Source organism: Epinephelus moara, chromosome 23 (assembly GCF_006386435.1).
Source record: "Epinephelus moara isolate mb chromosome 23, YSFRI_EMoa_1.0, whole genome shotgun sequence".
Lineage (NCBI taxonomy): Eukaryota > Metazoa > Chordata > Actinopteri > Perciformes > Serranidae > Epinephelus > Epinephelus moara.
The window spans coordinates 23,718,271-23,744,938 of NC_065528.1; the positions used below are offsets into that span (position 1 = coordinate 23,718,271).

Here is a 26,668-nt window from a genome sequence, read left to right on the forward strand (position 1 = left end):
CTGACCTTTCATGTGTTATTTAGGCGTCACAGGAAGTGAGCCTGGGAGGGTTACCTTATTTGTGGCGTCGATGAACTTGACTCCTTTGTAGGACACGGAGAGCACGATAGTCGGCACCTTCTTCATCTGTTCTGTCGACTTCTTGGAGTGTACAAAAAAAACAAAAGGGAGGGACAGAAAAAGTGGAGAGGTGACATTTGAGGCACTACATATGTAATAACCAACAAAGTGAGCAGGAATTAGTTGCAGTATTGAACTTTTAACACTCCACACACAGTCGAAAATTATAATTAGTTCCAGATTAATGAATTTTGGTTGGCAGAGATCTCCACTGAATCTAATAACCTTTTAGTTTTATGCAAGACTTAATCCCTGTCCTCAGGCCTACAAGCATGGGAGAAAAACAATGAAAATTTAAACAGAACTTGAATAAATTAAGAAAGCACGAGGTAGATGAGCCAATCAATCTATGATGACTTCGTCCTTTATTACCAAGGTTAATTCACATCCTCTCCAAAGGTCAAAGGTTGTCAGACGCCTCATAAAAACACAACTGCTTCTGAATTACATTTCTAAACCCAATCGACGATAACGCTGCAAATCCAATAAGTCTAATAGCTTTGACGCCACATCGTGCTCCTGCTGTACGTCTCTCCTCATTCTTTTTAATTACATATCGGCACTTTCAGATGTCTCAATTACCTATATTTAAACTCATTATGCAGTGAGGTGTGTGGAGCATCATGTGATTTACAGCGATGTCGGCATCACCCTCCAAGCTGTCATTCTACCTGCCAAAACATTTTATAAATTCAAAGAAATCGACGTGAGACGTGTCCCTTTGCTGCTTTCTCAGTATCACTGCTCGTCTTTAATCGCTTGTCATCTTCTCCTCTCAGTATCCATATTTCTATCACACTACGTCCTTCATTTCTCCCCCTCGCCGCATCTCCTCGCTGCTATCCTTTCCGTATCTGCGCCTTTTCTTTGTTCCGTTCCTTTCCTCCCTGCTCGCAGTGTGTTGCTGCTGCGGTTCGGCCTTGTCAGGATCAGGTAGTGCTGAAAAGCTGACAAAGGCAGCGCTGCCTGGCAGATCGCTGGCAGATACCCAGCTAGAGGCTGTGAAGTTGGTATTTCAACATCCACATCTACCTCCGCAGCGGAAAGATGGAGGGACAGATGAAAGGGGGGGATGATGGGAACATGGGCGAGTGGGTAAAGAAGGAAGGTACGGTAATAAAAGCCAGAACGATATGATGCGCGTCTCATTACACTTGATTACAACCTTGGTTTGCAGCGCAGGTGTGTCACACTGAGGAAGTAGAAGGAGGAAAGATGGCCTGTGATGTGGCAACACAAATATAGAGACAGAGGGAAAGAGGAGAGGAGAGGAGAGGAACAGAAAGCTTTGCTCATGAATATTAAAATTTATCTTCACACTGCAGCAGCTCGGGATGAGATGGAGATATGAACTGAAGGCCGGAGGAGAGAGGGAGTCAGTGTTACAGTGAAATACAGACAGTGAGGGAGCAGGGAGAAAAGACATGGGTAACAGGAGGGAGAGATACAGGAGAGGAAGACAGAGAGAGGAAGAGATATGGTGATTGGAGGTGAAAGGAGGGTCACGGGTGATCAAGCCACCCAGGCGAGGATATTAAAAATAAATCCCTCAATACACTTAATCCACCGTCATGATATTTTAAGTTTAAGTTCTAGAGTGAGTGCGAGGGCACTCAGACGATGAGACTGTTCCAGATTTAAAGGTCCAGGAAGGTTTTTTTTTTTTTTGAGAAAACATTTACATAATAAAGCCACGTGCATTCATGCTTAAGTTTATGTAACTTGGGTCTTATTTTTCAAGCTTCTTTCAGACTAGCAGTGAAGCTATGTTCCTCGATCAACAGCAACATGTGTTGATAATGTTCACAGTTTTAAGACAGTATGGAAAAGTATGGAACAAAGACGAATAAAGACAAGACAGTATGGATAAATATTTGCTTTTAGACCACTGTTCTTATACTGAAGTTAAGTGTGCTAGGCTGTGCTTTACCCTCATTTTGGCACAAGCGTCTTGTGTGGACTCCGTCCCTCTGAGCTCCTTCACCAGCATGGAGCCCAGGTACTGTGGAAAAGATACAGACATATGCTTAGTTAATACACACAGGGAGGACAGAAGTATGTCAGGGTCTGGTTACAGCTGCATGGAAAACTCTATAACCATATTAACCTCCTCATCTCTGTAAGACTCTCCGCTGCGTCTGTCTGTACGAACTCATGCTCATGTGCAGCTTGAACTTTATTTTGTAGTTTGTCTAATTCTAGTGCACATCCCAAAGTTTGGTAACAGCAGCAAAGTCTTGCATTTCAGAAGCTTGAACAGGACATTGTTTGGGTGTTTTTGTTTGCTGCAGTTTACTGATTCAGCTGTGATTTGTTTGTTAGTGGACTGAGATCAAACTGAAGCCGGGCCTACGCTCCCCTCACAGATCAAGATATAGCCCATCTACATTTAGCCCCTGCTTCATTCCTCGATTATGGTGAAATGGTCAGAGTCATGCTGGCAAATGATCAGCAAACAAAGCTGCAGCTGAATGCTTAATTAATTCAGTCAATCAGTCATTTTTATCATACGTGTGCAAGGCAGAGATTAAAATGCAACATCATTAACACTGTAGACAAGAACATAAACATTTATGCAGCACAACACCGTCCCTGAGCCTGCATACCCGGGATGTATGAGTGCAGGTTAAAATAGTGCAGTTTAAAATAGTAAAAACAATATTAATATTGTTGCTAAGGAGGACGCTATTGCCTCAACCAACATGGCTCGCAGCAAAGTTACTTCTGTCAAATAGAAAACTAGAAGGTAATTGATTTTGAAACAGTTTTTTGACAAAGCTAAATTGTTCTTATTGTCTTAATGAAATACATTGACACAACTATATTTATTATTATATTATGTAATTATGAGTTTTTAATATATTGTGTGTAGTGTTTGTGTCCTGTATTTTAAGGCTGTCTACAATTTTTATGTCATTTTCTTTTACTTGTTTTAATTTACAATACTTCTGTGACAAATAAACGCCACCATTATATTTTGATTAATTTATTTAGGCCATGTTTACATTCAACTGTACTAAGGTGTGTGTTTATATAATTCATAGTACTTCTCTCTGACAAATTAACTTAGTTTATAGACGCTATGGAGCTATACTAAAACAGAGTTGGATTAAATGCACAGAGAGACACAGTAGTGACTACATCCACCTTGAGAGGCTCCCAGTGGGACATTAACACCAGAGTCTGGCTGATCCTCCTGTCTGGACGCGACTGGTCAGACATTCTGCACACGTAGCATCTGATTTAATAAAGAAGCTACTAATGGTGACAGTGTTTTACAGGGACAATGTTTATGTCGACATTAGAGCACTTAATGGGTGTGACATCCACCACCTCGCGGTGCCCTTCCTGCTTCTGGAAGAGGCCTTATTCCTTAAAGTGGGACCCGAACAAGGCTTTTAGTGGATTAGACGAGAAATATTTACAGCCTCACCTGTTTGACTCTGCACTTAATGACTCCAAAATCAAGGACCAGCGTATTGAATATCCACCTCACAAGGTTTTTCTCAGTGATAAATTTCATTATGGAGGCAAAACAACCTTTTGGACAAATTGCTTTGTGTGATGAGTTACTTTTATTGTGGCACAGACTGTGACTCAGTCATATTTTCAGTTGGGGAGTCACTCTGGTCCTTGGTGGATCAGAAGGAGGTCATCTGGGCATGTTTGTAATTTGTCTCGACTCAAGCTAACAATCTTAAATCGCTGTTATGGCAGGGTCGCTGGCAGTTATCCTAGAAATTGTATTACGGCTGCACACGGGACCAGCTGCTGTCCTGTCTACCATGTCTCTGTGGCGGTAATCGTTGGTGTACACAAACATGCAAGATTCATTCGTTACAAATTAAAATCAAATATGTCGGTAACAACAAGACTAAGAGTCTGCAGCAATGCAAGCAGCTCTGTGAGGGTGTACACCATGCTGACATCAGCACACTAAAGTATGAACAGTGACTGCTATTATGCTCGTAGTGTAATGTTGATCACGTTCATCCAATGTCTGAAATTAAGTTTTTGACTCACCGGCCAAGGGAGATGATGAATAAATCTGCACCCAAGCATATTTTTTTCCAAAGACAAAATAATAAATTGCTTTTTTGTGTCACGTTTCAGCACATTTCACTGTGATAATAAGGTATCGTGTTGAATACAAACTTAATAAAGAGGCCAAAGCAGCTTCAGCATGTGAATAAGTTTTCTCTGGTACTGTATGCAGCGATGCAGTGTGTGTGTGTGTGTGTGTGTGTGTGTGTGTGTGTGTGTGTGTCTGGCTTTTATTGTGAAAAGTGAGAACAGAACTGAAGCTGTAATGTGCTGCTGTTGACGGTGTGGGAGGCATTTAAGAGTTTGCCGTCTTTGTTCACACTGATCCTGTGGTATTATTTTATTACCTGCATAATTATGGGTGTAACTCATAACCCTCGGCTATATATTACAGCTGATGACCCGTATGGTAAACAGTGCTGCAAAACTAGGAGTAATCAAAACGCTCAGTTTTGTGGCATGGCACAAGTAAAAACACATTTGTAGCTTGTATGCGTGTGAGGCTCTTTACAGCAATGGAGCGGCAGAGCAGCACGCCTGTAAATGACAACAAAATGCCGTAGAAACTTGGCAGTTTTTTTGGTACAAACATTTATCTGCAAGTGTGGTGGATAGCCTTCCTAGATTAACTTCCCAGATAATGGAAAATCTACCCGCATTTAGCGCTAGTTACTGTTACTTTTGGACTGTTTTCATCATCTTAGTTTAGCATGTTAGCATGCTGATAATATGCTTACTACCACTAAATGCAAAGTGCAACCAAGACGGAGGGCAAAGTCATTCACTCTGACTCATCTTTTTTTTGAGAAGCTGGCAACCAACCCTTGGCCTTTGATTGCCATAGTTGCAACCATTTTTTAACATATAAAAAAATAGGAGCAGCAAACAGCACAAACAAATGTGTACATTGATTTAACTGTTAAACAAAAACAGATGAACCTGATATAGATAAGATGAGATATATAATAATGACTACAAAGAATTTTGTTCGGTTACTGTAATAAAGCTTTGAAACATTCTTTTATGTCACATTGTCATAATTAAACTGAGGTTTAACTTAACAGTGTCTAGGGTTGGGTCGGTTCTCGGTAATATCAATTCGGTCTGGTACTCCGTCTTGGACCGGGTTTTATTTTTTGAGACCGACCGGACCGCATACTCGGGCAGAACGTACGCGGTGCGGACGCCGCGGAGGTCCGCCTGTTAAAAGTGGACGTCCGCAAGCCCTGTGCACTCAAAGCATGACCGCGCGGACTCCGCTCCGCGCACCAGTGTCACACAAAAGACTGTTCGGCATGTATTTTTCACATCGCGGGGAAGTTTCACGGACATTTTTACACATAATCCGCTCCGCTTATAGTACGCCCGAGTCTGTGAGCACCTCTTCAGCAAGCAGGAGAGAGAGAGGGGGGTGGGGCGGGGACTGAGCTAGGAGGTGCGAGTGCGCATGCGCCTCTTTAGCCTGGAGTTTGTTTAATAGTGACGGGGAGTCGATAATGGCGGACAATTTAGTCTCGATGAAATCAAAGAATGCGCCACTATGGCAACACTTTGGCTTTGAGCCAGACGAAGGAGGCAACCCTTGTTTGCACTGATTGAGTAAGCTGCAAAATTTATTTNGCACTGATTGAGTAAGCTGCAAAATGTATTTGTAAGGAATAAAAGAAACTTGTTACTGTCACTCTGTTGTCCTAAGGTCATTTTTTATTTTAAATGAGTCAATTGCGCCCCCAAGTGGCGAAAATCCGGTATTACCGACCTGATGCGGTTTTTTTTTACAAAAACCGGACCGTTTTTTTTTTTCTCATACCGACCCAACCCTAACAGTGTCTTAATTACTCAAACTATGAGGTGACTAAAATGGCGACCATATTTCCAGTTTTGGCAGCACTTCTAATTAGCGTTGAACCCTAATAAACGAAGCTGCAATTCAATACCATGAAAGCCTCCCTGATATTTTGTATATTTGATGCATGTACAGAAGCTTTCAGATGAATATAAAGTGGCACACTGAGTCAATGCTGAGACAACATTGGCTGTTAATGATGTAGAGTGAGGTAATGATGTTAGATGTCTGCAGGGTTTTACTGGAAATGGATCTGTAATAACTTCAGATAATATTCTCAAGCTCTGGTTGTAAAGCTGACATAATAAAGTTTGGGTGCTGTCTGAGATGGTGCTGAAAGTGTTTATTTAGAGCCCGAGATGAAAATGTGAACTGTGCTGATGCATCCTTTATTCCGTTCTTTTGGCTTTTTACCACCGTTCTTTCTCTATTAACACAAACACAATACACTCGTCTATTTCCTCTCTCCCTCTCATTACTGTCTTCTCCATCTAATTTATTCTTATTCACTCTCTGTCTCCCTCCAGCTTGCCAATATTCACACTGAGCGCTCTGCCTCCCCCTCTGTTGTGGCTCCCGCTCATTTATCTCACTTTCTGAGCTTTCTGGAGCCCGTTGTCCTGGGACGACGAGCGTTAGAGATGTTGTCATAAACGGCTCCATGAAAGCACCTCCATATTTTCCCTTGGCGGCCCGCCCGTTGAGCGTTCCCCATCATCCGCCCAAAACACATTGCCTGTGTCGCTGTACGTCTTGTCAGAAGCCTAATGGTCCACGCTGTTTCTATCAATCTTCTGAGGTGAGAAAACGAAAAAGGGGTTGATTTCTGACTGAGGGAAGACGCGCTCTTGGGATACTTATCTCTTATTCACTGCCTCTATCTCATCTTCTCTTGCTTTCATTCATATTTGATTTCAGCATCTTATTTGATTTCTCATCTCCCCGTCCTATTTGTTCAAACTTGAATTTTCGATCTCTCTCCAACTATCTTTTTCCTCTCCTTCTCCCATCCAGTCATCCGGCTCACATCTCCTCCATGTCTTCAGCACAGAGCCTCTGAACCTATCACAACCTGTATTTCCGAGATAACCAATTACATTCCTTCTCAATGTCCCAGAGAGCCAATGACAACTCAAATTGCATTTCTGCACTGCTCCAAGTAAGTAATCATTCCAGTCTGGGTGCCGAGCATATAACCAATCAGAGGTGCAAGGCTGTATCCGTGGTAACCTGGATATATAACAACCTTTATGTAACTGGCAAAGGTCTAAATTTACCGAAGTACTGAGAATAACTGAGTGCAGTATTGACTGAAAGGTGAAGCAAGGGTCATTGATCTTTAATATTATTACTTTACTGTAGGTGTGTATTGATAGCGTGCAAGTAGAGCTGAAACAAGAGTCACTTAATCGACATGTCAATAAACAGAAAATCATGGCAACCATTTTAATAATCAATTAACTATTTTTTTCAACCGTAGATGCCAAAAATTCACTGGTTCCTGCTTTTCAAATGTGAACGTTTGCTGGTTTTCTAACTCCACTATCAAGGTAAATTTAATCTCTTTTGGTTTCAGACTGTTAACTAAACAGAACATGTAATCCGAACACGTTAACTTGGGCTTTGGATTTGGGATGTCACCATTAATTGGTTAACCACAGAGAATATTTGACTGCATGTCAGTTTTCTTCAGTTTTCTGCACTGCCGCGTTAGCTAGCAGCACCGCTCATTCAGCAATTACTGCTTCTAGCACCATCCCGACCCACCAACAGTGTTGCTGTGGAAACACTGTGCCCACTCTCCTGGTTTACCCCAGGCTGCTTCAGTGAGTAAGCAACTTAATCTTAGACCACTAACCCCCTTTAGCATTGGCTACTGTTAGCTCTGTTAGTGCTGTTGGCAGTGTCAACGCGGCTGGTGGTGCTAACATAGTTAATGGTGTTAAAGTGGTTTTGCAGCTCAAAATAAAGCTGCTCATTCACCGTGGCTACCTAGGAAGACTGGAGGGCTGCCACCATGTACTGCAGCGATGCCCTGCCGAATGAGCGACACCACCAGCTAACTCCCACCTGACCAAGTTGTGCACAGTGCAGACCGGACAAGGCCCACTTTAGCTAACCAGTGGAGTCCTGAGCGCTGTGTTTCCACATGTTAACGCAGTTGGCCAGCTGTCTGTCAGCAAAGCAAACAGAAAATAAAAGGCGAGACGTTTACAACACAAGGAATTAAAATTTCACTTTCTCAAAATGGCTGGTGCCTTAAAATGTCGTACACAAGCTCACTGAGTCGTCATAGTTGACATAATGTTGCGGTTTTTGTTTTGTCTTAAAAAATGAACTGCTTAGTTACCCGTTAATGAGTGTCAGGCTATCGACAGCAAACTCAACTGAAACTAACATCCATACTTTGGACTTTTTTCCATTGACTATTTTCTGATATTCTATAGACTAAACATTTTGTCAGTAAAGACGACAGAAAACTAGTAAATTCAAAATTTCCTAAATTCTTTTTATCTTGTACTGCTGTAACAGTGTGTAATGAAATTAAATATCATATTGTCAATGATTTATCTGATGCTAACAATATCCAAATAAAGTGTTGCATGCACAAACAAATGTGGTTGCTTTTGAATTCAGCACATGTTCAGTTACTGTGAAGATTTAGCTTACAGCATTTTGGAGCTCTCTCTATATATATATATACTGCCCACTTGTGGCTTTCCGAAAGGGAATATAACATGTAGAGACTTAATGAGGCAAATTATGATGGCATGAGACTGGTTCTTCAACTTCTATGATAGTGTAGAGCCGGCCAAATGTTCGTAAATGTCAGTGACATCTTAGGCACCAACATATGTGTGGGCTTTCTCTTTCTGTAAATTACATTATTCAGGCTTTCGCCGACCCTGAGCTGAGCTCTGTCAGGTTTTCATTAAGACTTTGGAGCCACTGGTACTTCGGTTTTTTGTGGGTGCAGATTCTTAATTTCTGTCTTTTTTATATGAAGTTGCATTATGTATTGTTCTGTTCTGTTCTATTTATTGTATTTTTGTACATAGCCTTTAGTCTGTTTTTATTGAGTGTGCTATGGACCTTACCCTACCTATTTGTCCTTCATAAAATTATTGTTATTATTATAATTAACCAAATAATCCAGAAAAACTTCAGCAGATTAATCAGGAATCAAAATAATTATCTGCTAACTGTGAATACAAACACACACAGGAATGGAGTGAAGGGGCAGGACTCACGTAGGCTTCGTAGTCACAGGACTGAAAGATGAGTTTCTCGGGGTGATGCTGCCAGTACTGCACCGGAGTGGATGAGGTGGCCTCGTTGGGCGGGCGCAACGTGATCGGCTCGCACCACTCGCCTGCCTGAAACAACAACCAATAACATGTTAGGACACAAACTGGATCACACAGGATTACAAGATGGGGCAAGACATGGAGGCTTGTGCAGTGTGTTCCATGTCGACATAACTCTCTGGCCTGATAAATGCGTATAAGTTCATAATGGAACATCTTTCCTGACTGAACATGAACATGCCTTCAAAGGGACACGCTTCAGAGAGGAACATCCAAGAGGAAATTAAACTTGGATGAATTATGCCCTGCGTCTAAATGTTCTTTAGCTCAGTTTAAGACTCTCTGCTGCTGCTCGCCGCTTTTTCACCCAGTGAGCTTTCACTTTTAAACAAAGGAAATACCTAAATCCTATCTGCATACTTCTCAAATGTCTGCGGATAACAATTAAGTTTATGGACTTTCATTCTTTGGTAAATGAAACCAGATGGTTTTCTTGTGTGAGGACATATGTACACATCCTGCGCCAAAGACTGTATGTTTATATGTCTATCCATGTCGGATTGCTTGTGTGTGTAATCCCCGTCAGAATGGTGGTGGGGCCGTGTGGAGGTGAGATCTTGTAATCAGATGCAAAGATATTGGATAAACAGCCCGGGGATAAGCCTTTAGAAACAGGAATTTGCCAAATCTACGATAAACTCCACCAGCTTAACCATATTACATGGTTTTTCCCCACACACTTTGACCCAGCTAACAGACTCAGCTGGGAACATTTAGTCAGTAAAAGTTTCTAATGTGCGACTGTGAGGACCACAAAATGTGTTGCACTTTTCCTTAGGTTTTGCTTTTTGAACACAAGGTGAGAGAAGAGCCAGAAACATCTGTGAGGTAACCAATCATAGAAATGTGGAGTCTGTCAGAGAAAATAAATAATATGACAGAGAGTAGAGAGGTGAGGTCTCTTTCCTTCCAGTGGACCAAGATAGGACCTTATATCTGAAGAGAAAAAAAAAGTACGGTAGTCAACAGCAAGAGAATACTTTTTTCATCCTGTTTGTATTGTGCCACAAATTACAAATGATGTCAATTTAAAAAAATATTTTTCTTGACGTGCAAAATAATTTTTTAAATTACAAATGATGTCAATTTAAAAAATTATTTTGCACGTCAAGAAAGTTGCAGTTTGTATTTAAACTATTTAAGTATAATTGTGAAATGACATAATTAGAAAGTGCAATTAAGTTGCATAAATACCTTAATTAATTGTTGAAGCTATGATACCTGTGTATTTTGTACCAGGATCAACGATTAGTCAATTAATAGTTCGAAAGAAAATTTATCGCTAGCTGTCAGGGTTCCCACACAATTATATGGACAAAATTACAAAAAATTTCCATGACTTTACAAGGACCTTTTTTTCCATGCGTTTTTCTAACATATCAGATTCAAACCCAACTTCAGCTGGCATACATGAAGAGAGAGACATAACGCGAGGAGAAAATAAAGAAAGGTATGAGATGGTAAACAAAACATAGATGCTCATTACATTATGTTAACGGCTACAGAAATTAAATATAAATATGTTACATTCGGTGGAAGGTTATCCATGGAAGATTACTACAACAATTTCATACACACAACATACGTCCATGATTTTTCCACAACTTTAAATAATTTTTACAAGTTCCATGACTTTTCCAGGCCTGGAAAACATGATTGTGAAATTCCAGGTTTTCATGACAGTGGAAATTGAATTCTTTTGATAATCAATTATTTGTCATTTTCAAGCAAAAATAACAAACATTTGCTCACCCTGGCTTTTAAAATGTGACTTTTTTTTGTCATTTATTTTTGATAGAAAATGAGAAGTCTTTGGGTTTTGAACTGTTGGTGTGAAGATGTCACTTTTGGCTCTGGTAAATTGTTATAAGCATTTTTAACTATTTTTGGACATTTTATAGACTAAAGGATTAATAGATCAATCATGAAAATAATAGGCAGATTAATGGATAATGAAAATAATTGTTAGTTGCAGCTCTACACCTCTTACTCTCTTACTTGTTCTTTTGCTTGCCAGCTGATAAAAAGACCAGAAGTCACTCGATAAAACACATCAGTTAAGGTTAAGTTGCAGTAGCGCGTGAAACATAGCTAGCTTGTGTTGGTGACATATATTGTGTGAGTTCACTGAGTGGTTTCACACAAAACTAAGAGGTACTACAACAAACCTACAATAAATTGTGACTTTACTGACTTCAAAATGATGCTTTAAATTAACAAACATGTTAATCATAGAGTTGTTTCAATGCCAGCATTAGTATTGGAGGTGCCTCTGATACTGCACCAGACGCTGGATCTGGTATTGGCAGGTATGCAAGTCTATGTACCAATGTTAATAACCTTTAAAGTGGTTTCACACTCAGATAAAACTGCAGTTTTTCTGAAGTCTATTCTTCTTTGCTGCTCTAAAAGACAGATTAGTTTTTGCTAAATAGTTACTTCAGCCATTAGCAAAATCTCAGCACCACTTTAGGCTTTAAATCATGAGCCAGGCCATACAACGATAGTCATCATTTGGCACCATGCAGGGCTAGTAGCATACAGCTATTTATTTACTTATGTCTTACGTAAGGGTATCTTATCTGTACTCGGTATCTCCTTATTAGAAATTATTATTATTAAATTATTAAAATTATTAAGTGTTGGAATCATTATTGGGAAGGGGAAAAAAAAATATGGGAACATTTTTAGTTAAGTCATGGCACAATTCAAACGAGATAATGGAAAAAAAAAATTGATTGATTTTTGATTGATTGATTTTTTTGATATTGATTTCTGGATGTTGACTTCCTCAAGGTCCCACGGGGGCACTGGAAAGGGAGGGAAGTCGCCTCTCTATAAAGACATTTCCTCTTCTCTAATAGTTATCCTTCTATCTGACAATGCTGACTCATCGGTGCCACCTCAGAGGGTTGTTTCTGGAAAGGGGGAAACACTGTGATGCACACACACTTGAGAGCTTCAGCAGGGTAACCATAACTGTGTGTCTGCATTGATATGCTCTGTGATTCACACGGAGACACAAAAAGACCCTAATCACACTGAATCAAAACACAGCTGCTGCCTCTGGTGTGTGCACACGTGTAAGTGTGTGTGTCACTGTGCTGCTGCTGATTGGAAGTCATACAGTTGTAATTTTGCGTTTGGATGAGAATAAAAGTTGGCGTGTTTCTTCTAAAAAAAAAAAAAATGTATTTTGTTTATACAGGACTATTACATCTTTTTTGAGATAAACACTGATTTCGTAAAGCGGTAGATTACGCCTGATTGCATTTGTAAGCATGCCAAAATAACTGTTGCACCCCGCCCACTGGTTTGTGGTTTGCATATTTTATCATTTTACAGCACAAAGTTTCAGGCATAAATTTCATGTTTCCTTAATTGTACAATTTATATGAGCTCTAAACTGCAGAGACGGCAGCTGGTGTCAGATGGTCTGCCTGCTGCACATTATTAATGGTGTCTTTTCAACAAGCAAACAGGCAGATAAAACACTTTCGGCTCGCATCTTGTTGCTATTAGGGACCAGCGTTTAATTACTGAGATACTTCACTTCTGATTAAGGTACATACAGCCGTCCTGATTAGAAATGTGACGCTGCCTGAAAGCTATTAGCTTATTATTGCTTTGAATTTGTGAAATTACAGGATACAACTTTAAAATATCACTGACATCGGATTTTAATGTATATATTTGTTATTATTTGTTCACAGCAAGAAGAAGACTCACAAGAACAGTATTAAATGACTCTCTAAATCTTTAAAATGCCTCACAAGTGCTCAGTAATTTCCTAAAAGAGATGGTCACTGTAGTTTTAAGCAAATAATTCTAAATTGGTGGAAACAGTGCAATTCCTTGGGGACTATTTTCAGCTGCGGAGTGATACACATTTGGTGCTCCAGTGCAACAGTGTGGCTAATAGATGAGGGTCTTTTTGATGTGGTCAGTAAGAAAAATATAGAACATCACCAAACCCATTCTTTAAGCATTTAGGCGGCCAACATTGTCTCTGGCTATGACCATTCATAATACTCTCCTTCCTCTCTCCCCCTCCCTGCCTCCATTCATCCCTCCATCCTGTCCTCCCTTCCTCACCATGCTGACTTGGGCCATCTGTCGCTCCAGCTTGGATCGCGGCACGTCGTCGAAGTAGTTGTCATTGCTGCGCTGCCTGCGCCGGGCGTCTGCCTGCATGATGAGGTGCTGCACGTCCAGAGATCCGCCCGGGACCCCCGCCGTGTACGCTGCCTGGCCGACCGACGGGCTGAGCTGGGGAGGAGTGTGGTTCCCGCCGGGCTCCTGGGACAGAATGGGGGGTGGTGGTGGTGGAATTGGAAGAGCGGAGAGAAGCAAGAGAAGGTTCATTCATCATTTCATAATGTGCTGTGTCACTGCTGCAAGTACAATAAGTAGGGCAATTGCATTCACTGTGCGCTGTCACATTTTATTTTTCAGTTACAGTGTTGCCATGCTGCTGAGTGTGAGTATCTAAAAGCGCTTTGTAAAATCAGGGACGGAGACACTCTCCTGCCACTGGAAGGTCTCAGCTGGACTATCAGAGTGGCCTTAAAGGGACAGTTCAGCTCAAAAACATATTTTTCCTTTTACCTGTAGTGCTGTATATTTATCTAGATTGTTTTGGTGTGAGTTGCTGAGTGTTGGAGATATCAGCCATAGAGATGTCTGCCTTGACATTCACGGTCAGAGCGCCAAAAACATGCGTTTGAAAAACTAAACAGCAATGTGTCTTACGAGAAATCACGACCCGGTTGCTCAAGATAATCCACAGACCTTGTTGTGAGCAGTTTCATGTAGGGACTATTTTTTTTCACCAAACTACACCTGCCAACTGAGTCACCGCGCAGAAGTGCATCTAGCTAACGTTACAGCTCAGCCAAGGAGGACGCCATTAATGTTTACGTCAGGAGGACATCCAGGAGTAGCTTCCTTCTGCAAGGTGATACTGTTGTCCGGTTTAGCTCAGTAGAAAGAAAATAGTTCCTACATGAAACTACTCACAACAAGGTCTTTGGATTATCTTGAGTAACCAGGTCCTGATATCTGGAAAGAGACATTGCTGTTGAGTTTTTTAAATGTATATTTTAGCATTTTGATTACTTCAAGTGGAGTGAAATCTAGTTCCATTATACTGGAGAGAAGGCAGACATCTCTACAACTGTCCCTTTAAGCACTGAAGCCCTGCCTGGTCACTGTCTCTTTAAGTGGCTCGATTAAAAGTGGAAAATGATGTTCATGTTCGAGGCTTTCAGCACCGAGCATAAACTAAAATTCCCAAAAGAATTCTAAACTTTTCTACACTTTTACGGTGTAATGGTGTTACACAGTAGAAGGTCAGCCATTTCTCCTGAGAGGTTATTCACTCTCAGTTGATTACATATGAGAAGAGCCTCAATGGACGAGGCCTTTTTCTGGTGATTATACTAATGCTTTTTTTCCAAGCTGTGGAAGCTGAAGTGTGATAACTTTGCCTCTGAGTTTTCATCCTGAGCCGTGTTTTGTTCATTCACCCCATTTGTCCTAATGCAGCCAGCTGACAGCCAGTGTTCGTAGTGTGTTACTGAGTAAACACAGCTCTCTGCTCAAACACTGGAACATTTTACCCTGTATTGAGCCATAAACAGTGTAATCTTGATTTATTTATTTTTTTCAATTACAAGCCAGTAGCACCTCTTTTCTTGAATAGAGGTAAATCGGGGCTGAAACCACTCGTCAATTAATCGCTCGAGAGAATTTAGAATAAATCAGAGATGCCAAACTTTTGCTTTTTCTTGCTTCTCAAATGTGGCTTTTGTCTTCTGTCTTTTTCTTGTAGTATTTTCTGACATTTTATTGACTGCTTTCATTTTTTTTACCCCACTGACTTTTTGTTTTCACATTTTTCTGAGGCTCTGTAAATAACTGCAGTCCTCAGATGGACACGCTGAGACACAGTGGACAGTTTGGGCTGTGTAAAGGTATAGAGAGGAGCTGAATCGACCAGGCCAACACATTCAGCCTCCTCTCAAAGGGCCTCCCTTGGCTCAACAGCACAAAGAGCAAGAGACTATTATAAAGACATTAGAGCGTAGCCCCGATGGGAGAGGAAAAGCCAGTTCCTTGTGATTAGTATCCAGGACAAGCCGGCAGGGAGGAAACTGCAGCGGGTCGGCCATTTTGTGCCTGCCTGAGAGATTTGGGTAATCAGTTGGGTGGTAACAGCCGCAGTGGGGAAGCTGTAGCTTCCTCTGAGAAACACAATGCCATCTGGGAAGGGACTAGTGCTTTCTCTTCTCTGAAGTCTAGTGAATTCATAATAATCTGAGTCCACATAGGTTTGGATACTGCTGAAGGTTTTTATGGTTCATATAGCGTACTGTGTGCTCGCTGAGACTCACTCACCCTTAGGGAGATGGCCCGCGGAGGTTTCTGTGGGGTGTCTTCGTGTAGCCGGTCCCCCAATGAGGCGAGGATCCGTTTTCTGTGTCCGATAAGACTGATCTTCAATACCTGAATGAACACACAGATATTTTGACATAAGTTTATATGACGGCCCACATTAAATTAATCATTTATCACATGAACATGCAGACATGCTTGTTTCAATTTCAGAAACAGTTTTGGCAAATTGTGAAACTGTAATGGACATCTCACTTCTTCTAACGTTTTTAGACACTGATTATTGATAAATCAAATCCTCAGTTGCGGCTCTACACTTCGGCACAGACGGAGTTAAGGTTTCTAGATTTTATGTTCTTTGCAAACACACAAGCAATGCTGGGTCAAAAGTCACTGCGCTGGCAAAAAAATAATGACTCCCTGATATTTGCATAATTTAAAACAGCTTTTAAAGGGAGTGAGAGTTCAAAGGCGTTCAGACTGGATAATAACAAGATTATATCAGCATCTGTGGGAAAAAAACCTGTATAAGAGGTAACAGATTATCATCATCACGAGCCTCAAATGGAGGATAATACTGCTATTCAGAGAACAGTTTCACAGAAAGAAACACCAGCACTCAGGGAAGTGCTAATGAGTGCATAATGACACAAAATGCCCCTGAGCATGAGCATACATCATGTCATTATTATTATTACATAACCAAAATGGCTCGGACGGCTGTGTTCAAGCTGTTGGTTGTGCTGTTACATGAACAAGATCATACAGTGTATACCATGCCTACTAACTAACAACAAGTATGAAGTATCCTGCAGGGTTTGACATGAACTGCAGCCTATAACCACAAAGAGTTACTCTGCTATCGCCTTTAGGTGGCTACCTGGGGCCACTAAGTTTTATCAGGTCTCTCTAAGTTTGGAATAAGACTGCTTGCATGCCGCATCTTGTGGTTCAACATTCTACCTAAACAGCAGACAGCACTTGTTGCCAGGTAGATGGGTAGATGATAGAAGGAAGTGGGTATGCTCTCTGTATATTTTAATGGCTGACTGATAGGTGGGTATACTGTAAATGACCACAAAAAGAGGTGCGTATATCCTCCACTACACCGCTGGGGCTACTGAAGTATGGGTTTACTAAGCCTACTCAAACTGCTTAAACCATCCTTACAAAAGAACCAGAAACACAAAGAGGAGGACTATGAAAAAAGAAACAGCAGCCAACATTTAGGAGTGAATGAAAGTAGGACTTTAAGCAGACAGAATATGACACATCTAAGGATGTAATGTATGTGGTGCCAGTTTCATTAACTTGCAAGCCTGTTTTTCATTGGAAATGATGCCTCCGGGAAAACTACATCACAATTCATGGGAAAATGCTGGGAGGGATTCTGTTAATGTCTTTTCTTTTCTTTTTTGAGGTGGCATAGTTAAGGAAGGCTTTTTTTCCTGTAAGGTTTTTACATAAGGTTAGATATGGGCCACCAAATGATGTTGTTGTTACTTCACCAACAGATTTTGGTGCTTGGTGGCCTCTGTGACCAGTGCCCTAAATATTAGTGTCTGTCATTGTCCTTTATGAGACTCATACACAGAGAAAAATGGAAAGACTGTTTAAATTAATTGGTTCTCCAGTAGTTTAATTCACTGCAGTTTTCTTTTCTTTCAGTGAAATTACTTAGAAATAACATCTAAAGCAGGAAAGTATCAGGATCAATTTGAAATGTAGACTTGGGACTTGGAGTTAGTTACAAAAATAAGGACTTGATGCCTGTCATTACTTGAGACTGCAAAGCAAAAACAAAAAGCAGCACTGAAGTTTTTGACCTGGTAAAATCCTGTAACATTTAAAATGACTAAGACAGCGCCAGTCAAACCACTTTAGTATTTAATTATTAGGCTTAAGGATTAAGAGGACGTGGTCTCAGCTGTCTTAAAAAAAAAAACCTTTTAACATAATTTCAAAAACAAAATGTCGTTCTTTTAATTATAAGAATATAAACCTGAATGGATTTATGGCCTGGGCACACCAGAACAGTGTGGTGACACAACTTTTAGTCTGTTTTAGTGTGCACTTTCTCATCTTAATCAATATCCCAACATAATCAGGACAGCAAAATACAGCTCCTACTGTACGTCTGTGTTTACACATCTCACGTGATCTCTTTCCAGACAATCATGCTCAGTGTAGACTGTGGTGAAAGTGACTCACAAGCACGGCCGTTGTTTAAACGTTCTCCTGAAGATTTGCTGTGTTCCATTCAAGTTGTTTTTAATGCACCAGTAAGCGCAGTTATTTATTGTCTTAGTTTATGGCCATAACTGCTTTCATTCAGATTATGAACAGGCTTGTAGTTGTGCTGTCTTGTAATTTAATTTTGTCATAGAAGGCTATCACAAAAATTGTCAGACTGCTGGACTTAGGGACTCAGTCGCGCCTATTTGCTCTCGTGGTTATGACTCGCATAGCAGCGTTGAACCAGAAAGTCAGACTCGACTTGGACTTGCCCAAAGTAAAGTTCTGGCAGAAGTTTGGCATTTTGCTTATTTGCTTCTTGCCTAATGTTAGATGTGGGATTGATACCACTCTGACGCCAGGCTTACCTTAGCGTAGCTTAGCATGAACACTTTCCAAAAGTTTGAAAATACACTACACACCACCTTTAAAACCCTAACTATTAACATGTTGTATCTCCTTTTTTTTTTTTTTTTTTTTTGGTATCTGTACGCAAACATACTTGTAAGAAACACAAGTTGAACTTCAGGGAGCGTCGGGCTAGCTGTGTCCCACTGCCACCACTCTTAATTTCACACAGGCATGACAGTGATATTCATCTGCTCATCTGAATCTCGTCAAAAATGCTAACAAGTGTCTCTGTCAAAATCTCAAACTATTACTTTAAAAGAGCTCTGGGATTAATGCACTACAAATAAAAGACCCCCAAATCCCCACACAGACCAAATCAGATTTTCAGGTTCTTTGTGAGGGCACCATCTGATAAAACATTGTTACTGATAACTGAGTTTTTGCACTGACAGCCATGAAATGTAAATTCCACATTATCAGATTGTGGCAAATTTGTAATAGTCTATTGATTTTCCCCAGGCGCTCATTACACAGACACAAACTGAGACAAAACACACATACACACACACTTGGACTCGAATGAAAGCCTTCATTCTTTCTCTGGTCACCAGGCGTCCACTGACTGTGCCAGTTACTGGGTTTTCTAAAGAGACGAGCTGGAACATGGCTGCTTTCTGCAGAGATGTTGTTTGCACTGTTTACACCTTCTGGCACCCGTACATACTTCAGTGTACAACAAACTGCTGCCTGGTTTTATGGGGCTGCCTCTGGAGGCCTTCCAATGGAGGTATGTGCGAGTGTTAGAGAATGTGTGCGTTCGTGAGTGTGTGTGCGTCTTCAGGGCAAAAGGTGGTAATTAGCCTCAATGTGAGGCCTTGCTGCGGGTCTAATGATTCTCCCAACAGTCTTGCTTTGAGTCAGCGCATCTCACACACACATGGATACACTCATACTTCATCATCTCCTGCACCAATTACTGCTCTACATCTGCCGGAGAAACATAAAAATAACAACGAGAACATCGGTGTAGGATGCACTTTGCCTCTTGCCTGCTTGTGTGCATCGACCCTAAACACACAAACACATCATAAATAAACCAATCCAACCATAATGAATAAGCAAATATGCAAACTGCATGCAAACAACTGATATATAATGTATCAAGCAAGCCCAAAAGTGCTAAACAGGTCCTCTTGCTGGTTTCTTTGCTTAGTAGGTTTAGTAAATTTCACTTTATGTCATACAGTAAATAAGGAAATAGGACAGTTTGAGTCGTGGGATGTTAAAAAAACACAGCAGCAGCCAAGGGGTTAAACTACATCCTACGCTGTTCTTTCCTGCATGGAAACAATGTATTTTAATTGTTAAAATTAGATGGATCAAAGGGAAACAGAAAGCAGAGCTGGGACTAGCGGGTAGTGGAACTAATTGGCATATTATGGCCGCCCCGTGCTCCCTCCACCAATTTTTATTCACTCATATTTCCCCTCCTATCCTCCCTCTCCTCTCTGGGTTTCACAGCTCGCTATCTCTCTCACACGCCGTCCTTTACAGACACACAATGTCAGTCAGACTACAGCGCCTCTGTCTCTTTGTACTGAAGATGATATTGACTCGCTGAATTTGGCGCATTAGGATCAGATGATGCTCACTAGGGTCATTATTGTGAACATGAGAACATGTTGTATTGGTCCAACAGTAAAAAGAAAATTGCACTTGATATGAGAGCATTCTTGAAAATAATGACACTAGAATGCAAACAGGTGGTGTTACTGCACATGTGCCTCATTCTCAGACTTTTAGCGTTTAAACTGCTTTTTTTCCAGCACAGTTTTATTGATTTAATCGCTGTTTTAGCCACAAATATCAAAAACATGGCATGATATTAAGAGCTGAAATAATAAGTCAGTCAATAAATTAGTCAATAGACAGAAAATGTATCTGCTTTTTGATATATAATCTATTAATTTTATTTCAAAATGCCAATTTTTTTGCAGTTTTAGCTTCTCAACTGTGATTATTTCCTGCTTTTCGGTGTCTTTTATGACAGTAAACTTTTTTTTTGTTTTTTTACTATGGGTCAAAATAAGATATTTGATGACATTACCTTGGGCTTTATGAAGTTGTGACTATTTTCTTACACTTCATAAACCACATGATAAATGGATTTGCTGAGAAAATAATCTACAGATGGATCCGTAATGAAATTAAGTTGCAGCAGTAATAAATATATGATGATACTGCTCCACTTGTTATAAATAATGATTAAAAAATAATTAAAACTATATTGCAGACAGGTGACATTAGTCATTCTCAGGATTTTAGCTTTTAAATTTGTTGTTTCCAAGGCAGTATTATTTGTTTCAAAAAGTTTGTAAAGCCACAGGTGTCAATATAAAATGAAATTTACAACTGAAATAATTGATTAGTTGCTAGGAAATTATGTTCCTATTACCTACTCATGTTCAGAAGGACACATTTTCATAAAGTTAAGGGCCACGGGGCAGGACGTTTTCATGGGCTTTTACTGTCATTATGAATGTACTCTTGACACAAACTGCCACAACATTTTCATCACAACTTTATTTTGCAGCATTACAGAAGTAGCCTAATCATCAACAAAACCTAACATAAAAAGGATTTATTTAAGTGATTAAGCAAAGTACACAGGAGTGCTTTACTGGTTTGAAAGATTTATTGTGACAAAATGTCTGTTATTTGCCAACTTTTTTGTTTTTCGTTTGGTTTTAAATTTATTTGTGAACAGAACTGATTGGGGGGCCGGTATTGGCTGCCATTTGACTAGGCCTGGTTTAAGCAATATTTAAGAAAAAATACTGCTTTTTTTTAACTAAATATCTTTTGGTTTTTGACTGTAGGACAAGATATTTGATAACATTGCCTTGGGCTTAAAGACAAATGACGAATACATTTGCTGAGAAAATAATCTGCAGATGAATCAATAATGACGATAAGTTGCAGCTGTCAAAATGGGTAAAGGTAAATAATAGAACAGCTAGAACAGTCTGCTAAGTTCAGAGAGTTACATAACTTTACTGTAACACAGCCTTTAAAACTAGGAAAAAACAACGCCTACAATATCCAAAATCTAAGGCGATATCTAGTCTCATATCACGATATCATTTTAATATTGATTTATTACCCAGCCCTACTTTTGATTAAACTGTGAAGTATAAAATGACCTGGGTAATGGATTTTTTTGCCTGATGTAGTAAAGGTTATGAAATATTCATAATCTTGCTCCTGTGTCTCTCCCCGTCTGTCTCCTGAGGGGCTATAGCGTGACACCAGTCCTCACGCTGCTGTTTCATCACATACGTATAAATACACACATGAACTCCAGAGAGAGGACAGTAACTGCCTCGAATGGTGTGCATCTGTGTGTGTGTGTGTGTGTGTGTGTGTGTGTGTGTGTATCTGTGTGTTACACTTTGTCTTACGCAACAGCATCTACTTCAACTACAGTAGAAGCCTCAACCTCAGCCTGGAGTTCAACTGTCACCATGGCAACACAGAGCCACAGCAGCAGTAGTCACCCACACACACTCATCCAACAGAAAAAAATATATATATATCTTCACATGCACGTGGATGTGTACTCACACACACACACACACACACAAACACACACACACAAACAGCTCCAACAGCTGTTTCAGAGCCCGGGGAAGAAGATTATATTGTTATCCCTGAATGGATGAGAATTTGAATGCAACCCGGCCATTATTGTTAAAACACAGACTCGCGCTCTCACTCTCTCTGTGATGCTTGACTGCAGTATCGCCCCATTTGCATTTAAATTATATTCATAGCAGCTGCATATACTGACAGGAGAAGTGTTGAGCTACCACAGCAGACACCTCTCTGCACCCCTGTCCTCTCCCTCCATCCATCGCTATAACCACTCATTCATTTAAGCTCTATTCAGATCAACTCAGAGAGCTCCTACAGTTGACATGATCTCATGTTTCTCTCTCTTTACATTACAACAGTGGCGTCACTGAGTGGCTCCATGAGGGTTACTTAGCCTCTGCTCTTGATGTTATTATTGTGGTATGAAGTGATCTGGGGAGCTGTTTGCCTCCAGTGTCTGACTGGGCTGCTATGTTTGTGTCTTATGTGTGCGTCTGTGTGTGCCGATCAATGCACTAATCCTGTTAACAGTCCCGTTAGCCCACACTGAACGGGCTTGATTAACGGATTAGCCGCCACACATATGGGTAACGGAGCTGTGCTTTCTCACAGCCGTCTCCTCTGCAGCCGGCTGTCACTTTACTACAAGAATTAAAATTAGAGATGCACCAACTGCAGTGTTCTTGTCTACTTTCCGTTTGCTTCTTTAAGTCTGACCTGCGGATTCTGATTTTTGGTGATTCCGATTTTCTTTCTAAGAACTATAATTGACAGCATACACTACTGGAAATACCACCATGCGGTTGTATGCCTCCGCGCACCAGTCAAGTTGCAGTTACAGTTTACATCCATGTCTGTGAAAACATGGATGCTTCACACATATCTTCCTCCCAGCAGCACAGAAGGTCTATACAATCATCAATCACCAATTCAATTGTCACCAATTCAGTAATTGACCAAATGTCCTCCCTTCTGTTCCTGAGATATGACTTTAAGTAATGGTCAGACAATGGTTTTTGCAGAACATTATGTCACAGTGAAACTGACCTTTGACCTTTTGGACATAAAATATCATCACGCCATCATCTTATCCTGTAAGACATTTGTGTGAAATTTTGTCGTACTTAGTGAATGAATTCTTAAGTTATGGCCAACATGTTTTGTGAGATCATAGTGACCTTTAAAGTTTGACCACCAAATTCTAATAAGGTTAAGTCGAAGTGTGTGTTTGTGCCAAATTTGAAGATATTCCCTCAAGGTGCTGGTGAGATATCACGTTCATGAGAATGGGTTGGATGGACAGATAGACGGACAACCCAAAGATATAATGCCTCCGGCCACGGATATCGCTGGCAGGAAGGCATAAAAATATTTGGAACTTTTCTTTACAGCCACTGAAAAAGTAAAAATGTGTATACGATATTAACATTGAATTGAAATGTGGGTGAGAGGATTGTGGAAGCGTAATTAGATCAGGCTTGACTAACAGCTCCCTTTTGGCTGAAGTAATGTTATCACTTCATTCCTTTACGTCACTAGCGTTGAAACGTTTTGCTGCCATGGACCAAACTACCAAATCTATCAAATAGACCCTTCTTGATAAAAAAAAAAGAAGCTGACTAGACTAACTAGCTAGCAAATTATGGTAGGTTACCCAACTCTGTGTTTTTACGTAGCTGTACCTCTCAGAATGTGGCACTAATCATTTTGGCATTTTCCATTCACTCTACAGGAAAAAAATTAGCATTAGCTTTTCTCTGTTAAACTTTTGATCTTACTATCAACTACCACGGGAGTTTGTTAATTTCCTTCACTTACTGCCTAACTAGCAGACCACATTGGACCCCCTATATTTGTGTTTTTATTAAGATACCTCCCAGACTGAGAAGCTATGTGTTTTAGCATCTTCCATCCACTTACATTAAAAGGGTTATATTTGCTAAGCTACACTTTTGAGCTACTTATCAACTCCGTGATTGAAATAAATTTGGGTAGTATACGCCAGTCTGCTAGTAAGCTTAACACATTGGCTTTGCAGCCATTTGCAGAAAGCATGGAAGTGAAATGCAACATTTGAGAATGAGTTGCAATTTCATTCATTCATTCATTTTCCGTAAAAGCTTATCTTGTTAGGGGTCCCAGGGGTGCTGAAGTGTTCACCGTGGACAGGCCGCCAGATTATCACAGGGCTGACTCACAGAGACAGACAACCATTCATGCTCACATTCATACCTACGGACAATTATCAAGGCATTAGTTGTGAACGTCGACCCAACTTTTGAAGTACAGCAAATTAACCTGCCCAATTAACTCTTTGGATTGTGGGAGGAAGCTGGAGTTCCCGGAGAAAACCCACAGGAAGAACATGCAAACTCCGCACAGAAGGGCCCCCCCACCCCAGGTTTGAACCAGGAACCCTCTTGCTTTGAGGCGACAATGCTAACCACTGCACCACAGTGCTGCACTGGGTTGCAGTGTCTCTGACAGTAGTTACTGTCTGTGCTGCTGTTTGTGACATGAGCCATCATTGGACTCATGGATGTAAATTTGATCCATGCAGGATCAGCTATATCTGAGATTGACAGATCACTGGGCATGGCCGAACAAACTTAGAAACGTCCGATTCTTGAAGTGAAATTATAGTTTAATTCCTTGTAATTTAAATATTTGTGTATGCATGTAAACTGTTCCACCCTAAGTTATTTTAGCAACAAGTCATAAAAAGCAAAACATCTCCCAGTAGATCTGAGATTATTTCACTAATCCAATCAGATTTCTTTTCTTTTTTTGTTTTGTTGAATCATCCTCTTTTAAGGATACTGAATTTGTATAAACTTCCAAGAAAATCTTGAGAACGCCCTGACCTCTTTAAACATAAGAGGGACCACAGAACAATGACAACAGCTGTGACAAAAGGACATATTTTGCAAAGAAACCGGTGCAACAATAAGGGGTAAGTGGTGATTGGGGACATTAACAACGACCTCTCTCATTCAGGACACCAGAGACAAAAAGCCTTTTCTCTGTTTCCTACTGGAGGGGAGGCTGGAAGCTGGTCGGCTCACTGGAGCATGAAACCCAGCGAGGGAACCAACAGTCCAGTCACTGTCTGTGCTCAAGCTAGCACATAGTTTTAATGATGGAGAGGGAAGGGACTGAAAATGCTTTCATCAGTCTCTCTGCTCTTGTTTAATCTACATCGACTTGCCTAAATATCCCTTTCATCGCCCCGGTATCCCTTTTCACTCTCTGTCCATATTCTGATTCCCCTGACCTCAAATTACCTCTCATCATCTGCTCTCATCTCTCCCACTTTCCCCTCTCGCTATATCCACATGACAGAAGGAGAGGCTAAAAGAGAAAAGACAGTCAGAGGGAATAAATATAGTGTGAGCGTGTCAGTGATTCGGCCTAATAACAGAAGAGGCTCTGCAGTCACACATTAAAGAGCCTCTTCTCTTCAGCCTTGGCAACTGCGTGTGATTGGTCCATCTTTGTTAGCTTTCGCTGTGTATATCTACCTTCTCCAGGCTCATGTCAATATCACCGATCACCTCTCCCCTGCAGACTAAGAGGGTGTGACCTCTGTGATATCAGTAGACCCCTGAAGCCCCTCAGGCGTCGTCTGCTAATGGAGCGGTTGGGGTTCGACCCTTTGAAAAATCCTCCATCGATTTTTCCAGATCAAAGAATTACTGGTGTAAGGTTACTTAAATTGGCGAGGTCAGAATACATTACAGGTCAATTGAATGGTAATATTGATCAGAAAATTGCCCATGTCTGCCTCAGTGCCATCACAGAGGTTGAATACAGGGTTGTGATGTCTACCATTGAGAACATCAAGGTTATGTCCTCTATTGTCCTCTATAGTATTTATGAGGATCTGGGTCTTAAAGGCTCATTCTGACATTTTTAGACTTCATTTTTCAAGAATGGGCCATTTGTTGGCCAAAAATTACAATAAACTTCAACAACAAACGTTCATGGTTAGGTTTAGGAAAAAACAACAACAAAAAAACGGGTTTGGCTTTATAATATTACAGGACATGAACACCGCTCTCTCAGGTAAAAGTCGGTGTTTGTTGGATGCATCCACCACCCCTATGCCCGCCCCAGTTGGACTTTCACCGCCTTAACTTCTTTCCTTGCCCCGCCGCTTTACCTCTTGACGCCCCGTAAAAACCATAACAGCGACTGTGTATCATGCCAACGTTAAAGGACGCCTTTTTTCATTGGTTTCTGATAGGGGTGTAACGGTACACAAAAATCTCGGTTCGGTACGTACCTCGGTATACAAATCACGGTTCGTTTTTTTTTGGTACAGTAATGAAAAAAATAGACAACTATTAAATATCTTTTACTTATTGGTAACCTTATTAAAACATACCACCACAGCAGTTAACTCTTTTTACACAATTTTTGAATGAAACAAATATATATAAAATCCTGCTTTTTCTCATTGTTTGAATGAAAATAGAAATATAAAAGTGAAAAATAAAATCCTGCTGTTTTTTTAACACATTTTTTGAATGATAAATATAAATATACATTTCTGCTTTAACAGTTTTACTCAATTAAAATAAAAAGTATAGTGCAGCTGGTCAGCTTTAAAACCTGCTCAGATTCAGTTTTACTAGGAACTCACTTAGCTTTC

The 26,668-nt window shown here is 40.5% G+C and overlaps 1 protein-coding gene across 5 annotated transcripts in view; it reads right to left on the minus strand.

Annotated features, from left to right (window-relative positions):
• anks1b (ankyrin repeat and sterile alpha motif domain containing 1B) overlaps positions 1 to 26,668 on the minus strand; it is a 355,428-nt gene that overhangs the window by 13,587 nt on the left and 315,173 nt on the right. For 3 of the 5 annotated variants that reach the window (XM_050036186.1, XM_050036184.1, XM_050036189.1), the window contains 5 exons: positions 15,778 to 15,885; positions 13,474 to 13,677; positions 9,262 to 9,387; positions 2,051 to 2,122; positions 55 to 141 (listed from right to left, as the gene is read on the minus strand). In XM_050036186.1, the coding sequence (XP_049892143.1) occupies positions 55 to 141; positions 2,051 to 2,122; positions 9,262 to 9,387; positions 13,474 to 13,677; positions 15,778 to 15,885 (597 nt within the window). The remainder of the gene's footprint in view (positions 1 to 54; positions 142 to 2,050; positions 2,123 to 9,261; positions 9,388 to 13,473; positions 13,678 to 15,777; positions 15,886 to 26,668) is intronic. The other 2 variants (XM_050036188.1, XM_050036185.1) reach the window with 1 other exon arrangement.